Genomic DNA, 13,577 nt, shown 5'->3' with positions numbered 1-13,577 from the left:
CAAAGAGAAAAAATCGATCGATAATTTCTGCGGAAATTCCGTGAAGATTACTTACCGACTCACGCCATATTTTTATATTTTGTTTTTTAATTATCCTCGGCGATTCTCCGATTGCTGAAAACCGGTTTAAGAGTTGATATGTTTTCTTTGCTTTTTTTTGTACACCTAGCGGTAATCCCGTTTAATCCCATTGAGTTTTTTTTCTCCTCGCCAGCTTCGCGGCACGTAAGTGTTTTAGAAATTTAAATCATCTTAAGGTGCGGTTGAATGTTATGAAAAACAAATAATCTCATCTTTCACAAAATCACCAGATTTAACGGTTTTTCTTCAATGTTTATTTCGAAAAAATCGTCAAAATCTACCTTCAACCAGGGATCATAAACCGCCGTTCTTCTACGACGTTACAAGTTACATTAAACGAGCCAATAATTACACTGATTAGTGCTCGGTATATTACCACCATTACATGACCTTGCCAATGAACTCGTGAAGTTTTTTCCAACTTTTATTTTATTACCTAATTTTTTCCCCCGTCTCATCTTTTAATTGCGCGTTCGCCAAAAAGAAGCTAATTATCAGGAGATCAGGGTCAGGTATATTTTATCTGAATATATAGATATGCGGAGGTCGTGCAGACGTTACCAGCGATATTAGAATTTAACGCGATTAAACAAATGTATATTCGTATATCTACAACTCACAGGTAATTCCCGCCTTTACTTTACCTCGAATATCATGCGGACGGCGGTATAAAACTCGGGAGTTTCAGCGATCCCAGGTTCAGTCACATGACATTTATCGTGCGTCTCGGTAGACCGTAAAAAAAAAAAAATATTCATAACCAGTGAAAATATGTATGTTGCTATCGATCATTTATCTCTATTTATCAACGGTTTTAATTCTTTCTAAACGAATGTGTTGAAGAAAGTTTACAAAAATCTGTATAATTATACCATAGGATCTATCGAGTGTGTAATTTTTTTTTTCTTCTCTTTTGTTTTGCATACTCGATTATATTGTGTTGAACAATAAATAATCCGAAAGGATTTAATTTTAATTTGAACAAAATTGTCATAACGACTAAGAAATGGAAGGCAAGACTGAAGTTAAATTAGTTTTAAGTTGTATTCTAATCGTCGTTTGCATCCCTTGTGCAGGTAAGTTCAATTTCTTGTAATCAAATTCGCGCGTCAAATTTTATTACTTCTCGTTTTTTTTTTTTTGCGCCTTTATTTGAATATAAATAATTGCGCGATTGCTTGGAAATTTGAGATTGTAAAAGTTGTCTGCAAACAATGAATGTGAAAATGAAATAAGTACACATCGACTGTTCAAAGAAAGGCAGAATTTACTTTACAATCTCAAACCCTTTTTTCTGTTAATTTATGATTAAAATTTGAAATCATTCCTCTTCTTCTCCAGTATTTTCGGACTCGGGATTTTACTTTCCTGATCAGATTGAGGCGCACGCCGAGAGCTACAGCAAAGCCGAGGTCAGCCAAGGTCAACGGGGAGGCTACGACGAGGGTCTGAAAAATAATGAGGAGATAGTCCATGGGCCGCATTATGGTGACGCCGGAAACATCGGGGGACATGATCATCATTTATCGGAAGTGGGTCACGGTTATCCAGGATCCGCAAATACGAATGCGAACACCAACGCCAACAGCCAAAGCCATTCGCAAGGATTTTACGGAGACGGCGGAAATAATCCTCACCAGAACGGATTGGAGTGAGCGATAATTACGTTGCCGTTTTCAAACGTGAAAATACCAAAATTTACACCGCTCTCTTTACGAATCAAAAATATTTTTCTACATTCCAGTCACGGAAACTACCAAAATCAGGCCGTAAATTCAAACGCTCAAAGTTCCGCGTCCGGATCAGGAGGCGGTTCGGGGTCTTCTTCAAACGCTCAAAGTTCAGCGTCGGGATCAGGAGGCGGTTCGGGGTCTTCTTCAAACGCTCAAAGTTCAGCGTCGGGATCTGGAGGAGTTCATGGATCTTCTTCCAACGCCGGAAGTTCCGCATCCGGATCAGGAGGTGGTTTCGGATCTTCTTCAAACGCAGGAAGTTCCGCGTCGGGATCAGGAGGTGTTCATGGATCTTCTTCGAACGCCGGAAGTTCCGCGTCGGGATCAGGAGGTATTTATGGATCTTCTTCGAACGCCGGAAGTTCCGCGTCGGGATCAGGAGGAGGAGGTTTAGGATCGTCTTCAAACGCGGAGAGTTCCGCTTCATCGTTCGGAGGCAGTTCGGGATCTTCTTCGAATGCGAACTCTCAAGGATCATCGAGTGCCTTGGGCCACCAGACCTCCTCTCAAAGTCAAAGTAACTCCCAATCCAACTCTCAAGGATTTCACTCAAACGGATATCCGTACAGTTCGGTCTCGGGCTCAACTTCCGGAAGTCAATCGAATGGGCTGGGCGGTTCGTCGGCGAGCTCAGCGAGCGCTGTGGCTTCGACGCAATTCGTCGACGGGATTCCCATCGCCACTGCAAGCGCAGCTGCTGCAGCAGCATCCGCGGGTCCTGGAGGATCCAGCTCGTCTTCCAGCTCAGCGAATAGCGTTGCGAGTCCTGCAGGACTGGGATACCACAGACCTGGTGGATTGCCGGGAAGGTGGTACCTCGGTGGTAGAATAGGTACGGACGATGAGGAATCCGATATGGTATCTGAGGACAGCGAGAGCCACGATGAATAGACTAAAAAACATGGAGAGCGAAGGAGAAAATTGGGTGACCTTGTACTCTGATATAACAATTGTTACCCACGTCATGAATTGCGATGAATTGTGAGAAATGTTGCCCATGTCGCTTTATAGCGTCTGTAATTTTTTTATTATTGAATTTTCAAAAATAAAAGGTCTTTTTTATACATCCGTTTCTACAGATCGAGTTTTTTTTCATTTTTTTGTCCTACCCCAAGGTTGATCGTAATGAGTGGTACCGAAAATGTACGCGCTTTTCCTTTTGTCGGCAATCGGTGGACCGTAAATTAATTGTTCGTGAACGACGGGTAAAGTTTTATTTTTTTTTCTTTTCTGCTGTGTTAATAGATAAGGCCTAGAAAATTAGAAAGCTTATAGCACAGTGTGCGATTCGCGAGTTACGTGATGGGTTGTTATTTTTTTTCCTGTGATCTTGAACTCGACAAGCTCATTCTTACAGTAGACTACGGCATTACGACCATGTTAATTAATTTCAAGTTCAATATAACGATATTCATAGAGCGAGAAAATAACTGTGGTTATGAGCTAACAGCAACCTCAAGAATCACTCAAGTGCGTACCTCCAACTTTTTTTTTTTACCCTCTCTGCATATAATGGTATGCTAATAAAAATATCACTCTGCAGTATGTTTAATTAACAAACGAGCGCTAGTTAGCTTTTGCTTCACAGAGAGCAAATAGCTAAGGTATACATATCTTTGTATCGTTATTATATCATCAGAATAATACTTGGAATCGTTAGAGAGGAGAGTTGGAAACTGGATACCGTGTTATTATATTGCAAGTTTTATTCGTGTGGTTTTTATTTCTTTTTTTTTGTCAATCATACATACAAATTTGTATACTATATTTAAAAAAATATGGTAAAAAATGAAACATCGATACGTCACTTTTCAGAAACAATCATACTCTTATACGCGATAGTCTTATTCGAAAGACTGAATTGATTTTGAAATTCGATTCAAAAATAAAATAAAGTAACATTGCGTCAGCACGGTTTTTAATGTCACAATTGTTTTTGTCTGATCTAAGGAATCTTTCCAGCTTTTACTTCGTACGTTCCTTTCCCAGATGAGTCGATTTCGACTGCACTGCTGCTGTAAACACCTTTTGCACCCTCTACGGTACCGCTTTCGTTTGCACCCTCTTCTACTTCTCCCATTCGAGAGAAAATACTAAAATGAAACAGAAATATTTCGAGTTTAATTCAAACCTATAAAATAGAAGGGTTGAAGAATGGGATTCACTCACTCATAGTGATTGCTACCAGCTCCGGCATTGGCGTTTGCACTGCTTGCAGCGTGAGCAGCACCACCTCCAACACCTCCATGATTTCCACCGTGGCCTCCTTTAGTTCCTCCGTAACCCCGGTGGCCTCCACCGTAACTCCCTTGATTTCCTCCTTGGCCTCCTTGGCCTCCAAAGCCTCCTTGACCTCCAAAGCCTCCTTGGCCTCCATGACCTCCAAAGCCTCCTTGATCTCCATGACCTCCAAAGCCTCCTTGGCCTCCATGACCTCCAAAGCCTCCTTGGCCTCCGTAGCCTTCATTTCCAAGTCCAGAGCCACCCGCCCCTGACGCACCTGCTCCAGCGCTAGCGCTGGCTTTGCTTCCTGCTTCCGCATTTGCACCAGAGGATCCGATACCACCTGAGCCACCTCCTAGTTGACCTCCGTGACCACTATTACCACCGTAACCACCTGAGCCACCTCCTAGTTGTCCTCCGTAACCACTATTTCCACCGTAACTACCTGAGCCACCTCCTAGTTGACCTCCGTAACTACCTGAGCCACCTCCTAGTTGACCTCCGTAACTACCTGAGCCACCTCCTAGTTGACCTCCGTGACCACTATTCCCACCGTAACCACCTGATCCGCCTTGACTTCCAAATCCTCCTGAACCTCCTCCTTGAGAATAACTACCGGCATGTCCAAGCCCGCCAGCCTGGCCTGCGCCATAATTCCCTTGACCTTGTCCATGGCCCAAGCCTGTGTTGTAGCCTCCATCGTAACCTTGAATTGAGAGTAATGGTTGGAAACCTTGCTGATGGTTGTTTTCAAAAATTTTGATATATTTTCTTATTACCTCCGGTGTTGCCATTGGCATATCCTCCTCCTCCTCCTCCTCCTCCTGCAGCTCCACCGATATATCCTCCTCCTCCTCCTCCTCCTCCTGCAGCTCCACCGTTATATCCGCCTCCATAAAGACCTTGGCTTCCAGACCCGTAACCACCGTGGCTGCCACCTCCGAAACCTGTACCATGACTGCCACCTCCGTAGCCACCTTGACCACTACCTCCGTAGCCACCTGAACCACCACCTGCGTATCCACCTTGATTGCCACCTCCGTAACTTCCACCTCCCAATAAACCTGAGCCGCTATGTCCACTTCCAGAAGTTAAACCACCATGGTGACCCTCGAAACCATTGCCTCCGTAGCCTTTACTTCCACCCCCAATTAGACCATCGCCAAACGCGATTGCTCCAGAGTTAGCGGATGCGCTTGCGCCTCCCCCAGCTCCTCCACCGCTACTCGAAGAGTCAGATTTAGACGTTGCAAAACTCTTTGTTCCACCTCCAGCTACTCCGGATGAACTACTTGAACTTGACGATGAACTTGCACTGAAAGAACCGGCATTTCCACCACCTCCACGTTTCGTACGGATGGCATTTGCTGGAACAAAAGAAAATCGAATTTTCATTGTGAGAATTAAGCATAATTAATGACTGAGAATAATTAGAGCCGGATATATTTCTGTCGTAACATCATCGTCATCTCAGGGATTACCACTGCAATTACCGGTCGCACTATGATTGTTTTTTTTCATCGTCTCTTCTTGATGTCAGCCCTAAGAATAATCCGTATAATAAAAATCATCAAATGACTTCATCAGGCCGAGGGAAGACTGATTGAATATAAAGAGACTGAAAAAACGAATAAAAAAACCCAGACTACGCTAATTAAAACCGATAAAAAACATAATAAGTAAAAACAAAACCCATCGACTGATCGTTGCGATTACGTAATATTATATACCTATAATGTACACTCGCGGTGAGTTCGATGCGAGTATAAAGCTGTAAATTTAAAAATCGCCACGTTTATAAAAATCCGATGTATCGGTGAGAAGAGAAACTAAAAAAAAAATAACTGGTCCAAGGTTCTTCCCATTTTTTCTCCGAACCTGGGCAAATCTGTTGTTGTTCTTTTTCAAACGATCGTGTCATTTTTTCCAGGCTTTCCCGAAGCAATATTCTCTGTAGTTTGTTGAAAAAATCATCGTGATTACAAAAAAACTTGACAGAAATTGTAAAACGAAAGCAAAAAAATAGCTTTTAAAATAATTACCGTTAGCCCGTTGGACGTTCTCCCCAACGACTAGGAGGGCGGCGATAAATCCAACGAGGATTTTAGCTTGTTGTTGCCTTCGCATGACGATTGTTTGTTAGCTTTCCGCTTCTGCTAACAACTTTTCGACGAATGTGCGTCTCTTCGTATCCCAGCGTTCTTTTTATATAGGTAGAAGGAGAGGAGGAACACTTCGTTTGCGGTCCTCGAATTCCCCTTCCCACCTCGTATATTTTCGCACTAAAATATCCCCGCATTAGTGTAGACCTGTAATACATTGAATAGAGTAAGTTTATTATTTATTATACATGGCGTTCAATTTCTTTTTGTTATCGGTAAATGGATACGAATTATTCAAAAAATTTATATGATTCTCATCGCATACATATGAATGAAAGCAGATAGATTATACCGATAAAAATTTTATACAGATTTCATTGAAATCAAAAGTAATGAAAGAGAAGAACAAACTATGTATTAAATTACGGAGATTGCGTTTGTAATTTTTTCAGAAATTTCGAACGAGGGATTTCATAATCGAAACAAAAAACACGACATAAAACGAAGTATTGTATTCGACAATGAAATTCATTGCATAAAAAAAAAAACCTTGACCAAAAAAAGGAAGCTTCATTACTTACATCAATTCGCAGAATCGATGTTCCAAATATTGTTACATGAGAAATCTCCGAAGAATAACATGTACATATACTACATATGTACATCTCCAAACGTGTTTTCCGTATTTTTTAAATCAGTAATAATTGATTGAATCACGTATGTATTATTTAACATCAATTTACGTGAAAAAAAAGAGAAGAAATAAGCAAAATCGATTTCTTCAAAAATCGTGTACCTTGTACAATTCTGGATCCTCAAGCAAACAATTGTCACCGCGTACGTACGTTCTGGACAGGAGAAAAAAAAAAATCCTTGGTTTTTTTAGTTCCTTCTTTCCTTTTTTCAATTTTCCAATAAAAATCCCCCGCAAAACCGAACGTAAAAGCATTCGATTGTGAGCGAGTAAACGATCATCATCCAGGTATACCGGTGTTATCGGGAGTCATCATCAAGGCTGATGACGCGACGTTATTTCCTATTCCCTCGCTTTTATCGAACACAAGTATATACTTACCGATGGGTAGATATATACCCTTTATGTACTGTTACTTACCAGGTAGTTACATGCACACCTCAGCTCTTTGTTGTTGTTTAATTGTGTTCACTGATTTCGTTTTCTTTTTTTCATCTTCAGTTTTTTTCGTTTCCTTTTCTCCTCCATTTTATCTTCAACATTTTTTTAATTCGATCCTTTTTTCTGTTTTGTCTTTCATTACGTCCACGAGGTTCGTAGAACGGGCTGTAGCTGGTACATGTATAAGAATTTATAATTCATATAGCACATCTGTTATAAATTCATTTACATTTGCATGGATCGGTTCAATTCTCAGCATTATAATTCACTGTGAATATGGCATGTATGTTTTTCTATTGTTATACCGTAGGATATACACACGCGGAAAAGGGGGAAAAAACCATTTGAAATCATTGATTTTAATATCTTTGAATAAATTATGATTTCATAAAGATTATCGATTGTGTGTGGGTTTTTTTTTCTTTTACTTTTAATCACCGCTACAATAACACGAAACTCATAGTGTATACTGCTATACGGCTATGTATATGCAGTTATTATTAATATTATGAAATTAACGTTGTAGAACAGGTATTATTGTTATTATAAATATTAATACTTTTAATTATATCCGTTATTTACGTCGTGTGTGTATAACGTATATCATTAAATTGCGAATTTATTAGAACTTGTATCTGTAATATAATTGTGCCCCCCTCGTACACGGATCTCTCATGTGAGTTCTCCTGTCAATATTGTTTTTTTCTCTTTAGTTTTTTTTAGTTTTTGCACGTGCGAAACGAGAAGATCGAGATCTCTTGAAAGAGATTGCAAAAAAAGAACCGTAAATTCTACACGAATATATATCTCTGTCTTTATTGCTAATACAGCTAATGAGTATGTACATTATGGTATACCAAGGAGGTAAATTTAAAAATTTCTGGTTCATCAAGTTGTCCGAAAAATGAGGATGATGAAAATTCAGAACGAGGTGTAAAATTTCCAACTGTCAAAACAGGTGAGTATAATGATGTTGAAAAGTGATAGTCATCTTTAGACCCTATTTTTTGATTGCTCGTACTAACGACTAACAAAATATAGCTACACACACTGTTTCTATTACCTGATATGAACTGTGTAGAAATTTACTGCAAGATAGAAGCCTCTGTTTGGTGTAAAAAACAAAATTAGATAAATTGGTGAACGTCAATTATCGTGGCTATACATAGTACAATTGGATTTTGTCACAGTGAATGATATAATGACTATGAAATACAAATTGTAGTTTAGGTATCTAGGTTACAAGATAGCGTCAAAGAAATTTGAAAACTTTGGGTGAAACTTGAGACCATTGGTCATGCGACTCACCGTTTCTAAGGTCGGTTTTTTTGAGGATTTTCCTGGAACTTTTGTCACAGCTTTGCCTTCATGGTCATCTTACTCATTATTATTCCGAAGAAGTAGTGCACTTGTCTTATGTGCAACTGAACCCTTCAGCACAGCAATTGAGAGGCTAATGAACCTACGTGCTCAAAAATGCATGACATTTTATGACGATATATTGGTACTAAACCGATGTGATTGCAAGAAATAGTATAGAGCTAAACTAGATCATATATGACTCACCGTCTCCAAGATATTTGAATTTTTTTGGGGATTCTCCTGAAGCTTGTGTCATAGCTTTGCCTTATCATTCTGAGGAAGTAGTGCACTGGTTTTGCAACTAAACCCAATCCAGGTAACGACAAAACGTCAGCAAAGACGAAAACCAATGCAAACGTTCTTTCCTTATACTGTGATACCGGTGAAAATTCCAGATTATTTATTTTCATACTCACCAGAATAGCTGATTCTTTGAAATCCAAATGTTATCTCATGAACAACAGTGGCAACAGCACTGTAAACAATGCAAATTGACTGCTGTAACAAAATAAGAAGTTCGAGAATACCGGAACCGTCGTTTTTTGTTTGCGTGCGGTGAACTTCAGTGATAGAATATATCGCATTATTTGAATTTTCGATTAACGATATAATCCGTACGTGGTACGATTTAAAGGGTTCAACGGCTGACGAGAGGAATGAATTTTTGATTTTGCCGTTGACTGGAATACTTTACCTAGTGTAAAATTCGATGATATAAATGGGAAACTGCTTTTTTTTTTTTTGAAGAGCGATAATGGCTTCATTTGGAGAAATAATTTATTCAATTCAATAGTTTAATAATTATTAGTAATCAGATTACATACCGATCAACAAATTGTTTTGCTATTTTTTTAATTCAAATGAGCTATCCGTAATTAACGTGAATAATTATGTGTAATATAAACGTGTGTGATGATAATTACTACTTTAAATATTTATGTGTTAATTAAATTTTTTTGTCTGATGTAACGCAAGCTGCAAATCTATTTGAGTCGAGATACATAAAAATCCATGATTTGAAAAGGTTGTACACAATCTTATTGTTAGGGTGATTTGGATGTCGTTTTTTATTATTGCGTACACAAATGTACGTAGATCAACTCTATTTCATGTTTGTCAGCATCACTGGAATAGAAATTCCTAGCGTCACGTTGACCTCTGATTGAACTTACACAATAATAGCAGTATTCAAAATATACACACACGCGACAGCGACGTAGCTAATTATTTGAATTTCTTTCATCTTTGTAGTGATAATAATTATCGAAGTATAATTATCCATTCATCTCAGTGCTATAAAATATTTATTTGCATGTTATAAAGCTCGTTTCAATAATAACCACACCCTTCAACTATTTTTATTAAGGAACTCCGAAAAGTAGCATAAGTTTAAAGGATCCAACAAAATCTTCGGAACGATAGGCTCAGAAACTATTCCCGAAATCTTGGCAACTTTATCCTCGTATCTTTCCACAGCTAATATCGTTCGAATTTTCTTTATCAGCAGGGCATGAAGACGAAGCAATTTTAGTTTGGACCACCGATGGCTGGATTGTCAGAAAATTCGATATTTCTTCCATCGTGAGTGGTTTCAGTTTCATTGGCAAACGACAATCCGAAGATTTTTCTAGAGGTCTATTAAGATATTGTCTTGGGACGGTGTCTCGCCTCCCCACGATCATTACTCATCGCCCTCGCAAAGTTGATAAGTGTACTACAGAATGAAAGAGACCAATGGATAAAAATAAAATATCGTAGAGGCTGGAGAACGCAGGGGAGGCTGCATGACGGCGATAATGGGTAGCGGAGAGTGTAGATAAGTGCCAAGGAATTTAAACCTCGCCAATCGACTCTAAAATAGAGCTTTGCCTTCTGGAATCGTTGGACTGGTCGCGCAAGGCGCTGCTGACGCCCGTCTCGTTGCCTCCGCCTCTTTCAATGCCTCGTCGAAGCTCTGCGTTGAATTTGACCTTGAAGGAACGACTTTTGTCTACGGAAGAAACGGAGGAATTAGTCTAACGTCGATTACTCAGACCTTGGGGGAGTCAGAGTTCTAGTTTGGGGCTGGAACTATTCTAATCAGCTACCTTGACGTTCTCATACGCCGAACCAACTTTTTCTTCGAGTGATCGGAAACTCTCAGAGTTCCGCATCTGCCCAAGTTTCGAAGTAATTCCACTGCTGAATCCACCAAGAATGCTGGTTGTTTTTTCAGCAGTTGTTTTTATCACTGATTCTGTTTTTTGGAATCTATAATTAAAAATTTGCAAATAAATTCAAACTGATTCCAATGGATCTTATCGCAGTTTCAGAATTATACTCACACTTGACTTTCCTTCACGTTACGGAGGCCTTGGTTCACATCGTCTGTCAGTTCCTTCCATGCCCCGATGCCCAGCTTTCGTTTGAGCTCTTGAGATACTCTCACTTTGCTCGCAAGAACATGTCGCAGAGTCTGTATCTCCTCTTCGACCTGCGTTGAAAAAATTTAACTAATTAGAACGATCGGTGAATCGTCTGTTTTGTACTTACTGAATAATGTTTCGAGACTCACCTTTGCAAGCTCCGCAGTCCATTCTTTGATTTGTAATTCCCTCTCCTGTGGTTCCGCATGGTCAGAGAAGCTGTATTCTGACAAAGGATGTGCAGAGTCTGGAGGTTCTTCAAACAACGGGGAGGAAGCTTCTTCTCCTGTGAAATTAAAACGGAATGAATGTAAGCAGACAGTTTAATTAACCCGAGCGGGCAAAAAAATATTTCGTAGCATCGCGTGCGACCGGCGAACAATTTCGCGAATCGATATTATCGTGGTGTGTTGAAATCGCTGAAATATACAAAACAGAAGTTATAACTCGCGGAAGGGCGAAGGTCGCATAGTCGTTTACTATTAATAGCCAGCTTTCTTTATTCAAATATCGATTGAAGTATGTCGCGAGTTACGGTGTTCAGTTTTTCAAGTGTTTCAACGTTTTGGAATTCTTTACAACATTTACATGTTGCATGTTTCTGAGTACCTTTTACAATCTCAATGAACCTCCTGTAGTTAGGAGAACTGTTAATTTTTTCCAAGTACGGTCTAGAAAGTTCTTGAAAAATTAATCTGATAGACTTTTTTTTTTTCTTCTCATTTCCGTTCGCGACCTTTTCCCTAACACCGCATGATTTCGGGGCCTGCGGCTGTTGCTCTCGGATTTTCCGACCGGCGAGATCGTTCTCTACGTTATGAAAATCGTGGAGACAGTACAAGGGGTCATCAACAACAATCTCTTCAATGTCTCCGTTCGATCCTCGCCAACAATGAACTACAACCTCATCACTATCACTCAGGAGTTCGTCAATATCATCAAAACTCGGTGTGGCACCAATTCCGGTGTAATAAACGTCCTCCTCGTACTCAAGGGATTCGAAATCATGGTCGATCTCGTCATTAGCTTCTTCTCTATTTTCTTTTGGCTCAATTTTCGACGCAAGATCTCGTCGACGCTGGGTACCAGGAGAGGTTGCTGCCACACCGACGTCCCTTACAGGATCAGTGTCCGAACCAATACCCTTAGACATTGTTAAAGTTAACACATTTTTCTTGAGATCTGAATAAAATTTCTCTCATCTCAGTCTCAGCTCACTCCATCACACCAGAGGATTTCAATTTGAATAAAATTTTTCTGAAATTGTAACAGTAAATTGGCAGGACACACTTCCTAGATACAGACTAACAGCTGTAGAGGTTTATACACATTGGTTGATACGCGAACTCTGAATAAAAAAGAGTTGGTATGAGAATAAACGGTATTAGGACTCCCCGCCACAAAGAGTCAGGAGGTGAATGGAGAGCGAGCAAGGCAAGTAACCATGACAGACAGTGAGAGAATGTAAAAGTAGACTGTAGAGTGTAAAGTAGCGTTTGTAGTTCCCTAGGCTCTGAAGTGAACACCAAACTACACAAGATATTGGCCCAAGGGCCTCTTCACTGGTCTCCAATCTCCAGAAGAGATGAGATCACAGGGGTCATTTGATACGCGCATGTTGCAGAAAAAAAGTGTAACAATGAAACTAAAGATAGGAAGTATGAGAAAAAACGAGAATGGGAACAATAGGAACAGGTTGGGGAAACCAGAATGTTGTGTTTTAAAGCTACAATTGCAACATAAAAAAAACTGTTCTTGCTTGGTAATTGTCATGACAACTTGTCTAGATACAAGAAAACGCTGAAAGGAATAAAAACTGCTGCCTAGCAGCAGCCTGGAATTCAGGAAAGCAACTAGTGGAGTGGAAAATAAAAGGATTATATCCTTTCGATTTTTCCAATTCTTTTTTCTTTGCAGGTTTCAGGATTACACTTGAGTAACGAAGGAAGTTTCACTTATGAGATAAATGATTTCACTTTTTCTCTCAAAGAAATTGATTAATCATAATCCGACTGTTGTGGATTGTCATAATCACTAGCTACATGTCAAATCTCACGGTATGCGTACTCAAAGGATGCATGTGACAAGTGAGGTAGCCCATTGTCAGAAATCTGTCTTCTTAGCTGATTTATAAGCTTTCTAGAAGCAGCCAATAACCATTCAATTTTCTTCTACCAGGCAAATAATTATTCCAAAGCTGATTTGATTATCGTTACTCTCTGGGCTCGGCGAACGAGTTGAACGAATGAAAATAACAATAATGATATCATTGACGATAATAAGAGCAACAACTTCATGCAGATTGCATAATGCAGTGGAAGTCAACAGAGAGGTGAATATTAAAACAGACGGTATTAGAACCATACATGAAGATAAAGCGGGCGTTTTTAATAACGTCTTGGAGTGGTTTGTGACCGGATTTTTGATTTTCACTGTCGAGGTTAAGTTAGGTTAGCTCAGGCTTGATTATTTTCGATAATTATCTCCCACGCATATGTTGGGATAAAAATCCTAATTTGGAGCGATCTTGTGATCA

General features: G+C 39.7%; 3 protein-coding genes across 5 annotated transcripts; 1 reads left to right on the top strand and 2 right to left on the bottom strand.

Annotated features, from left to right (window-relative positions):
* Positions 1–122: 122 nt before the first annotated feature.
* LOC105686752 (uncharacterized transmembrane protein DDB_G0289901-like) lies at positions 123–2,878 on the top strand. 2 transcript variants are annotated; one of them, XM_048659873.1, is made up of 4 exons: positions 123–1,157; positions 1,423–1,732; positions 1,826–2,019; positions 2,071–2,878. In XM_048659873.1, exons 1-4 carry the CDS (start codon positions 1,088–1,090, stop codon positions 2,703–2,705), a joined length of 1,209 nt encoding a protein of 402 aa, XP_048515830.1. In that variant the 5' UTR covers positions 123–1,087; the 3' UTR covers positions 2,706–2,878. The 2 variants fall into 2 exon arrangements, with proteins under 2 accessions (XP_048515830.1, XP_025602675.2); XM_025746890.2 differs by having other exon boundaries at positions 1,826–2,878.
* Positions 2,879–3,517: 639 nt separating this feature from the next.
* LOC105686771 (glycine-rich cell wall structural protein-like) lies at positions 3,518–6,238 on the bottom strand. 2 transcript variants are annotated; one of them, XM_020852621.2, is made up of 5 exons: positions 6,080–6,238; positions 4,817–5,404; positions 4,570–4,743; positions 3,984–4,536; positions 3,518–3,907 (listed from the first exon to the last, which is right to left on the bottom strand). In XM_020852621.2, exons 1-5 carry the CDS (start codon positions 6,162–6,164, stop codon positions 3,760–3,762), a joined length of 1,548 nt encoding a protein of 515 aa, XP_020708280.2. In that variant the 5' UTR covers positions 6,165–6,238; the 3' UTR covers positions 3,518–3,759. The 2 variants fall into 2 exon arrangements, with proteins under 2 accessions (XP_020708280.2, XP_012257325.2); XM_012401902.3 differs by having other exon boundaries at positions 3,984–4,743.
* Positions 6,239–9,395: 3,157 nt separating this feature from the next.
* LOC105686744 lies at positions 9,396–13,224 on the bottom strand. The gene is made up of 5 exons (XM_012401853.3): positions 11,651–13,224; positions 11,191–11,327; positions 10,961–11,109; positions 10,724–10,886; positions 9,396–10,626 (listed from the first exon to the last, which is right to left on the bottom strand). Exons 1-5 carry the CDS (start codon positions 12,192–12,194, stop codon positions 10,489–10,491), a joined length of 1,131 nt encoding a protein of 376 aa, XP_012257276.3. The 5' UTR covers positions 12,195–13,224; the 3' UTR covers positions 9,396–10,488.
* Between the last annotated feature and the right edge of the window lie 353 nt (positions 13,225–13,577).

This window comes from Athalia rosae, chromosome 8 (genome assembly GCF_917208135.1).
Source record: "Athalia rosae chromosome 8, iyAthRosa1.1, whole genome shotgun sequence".
NCBI lineage: Eukaryota > Metazoa > Arthropoda > Insecta > Hymenoptera > Athaliidae > Athalia > Athalia rosae.
Note: the sequence above shows the minus strand (reverse complement) of the source record. Positions and strands in the feature narration are given on the sequence as shown.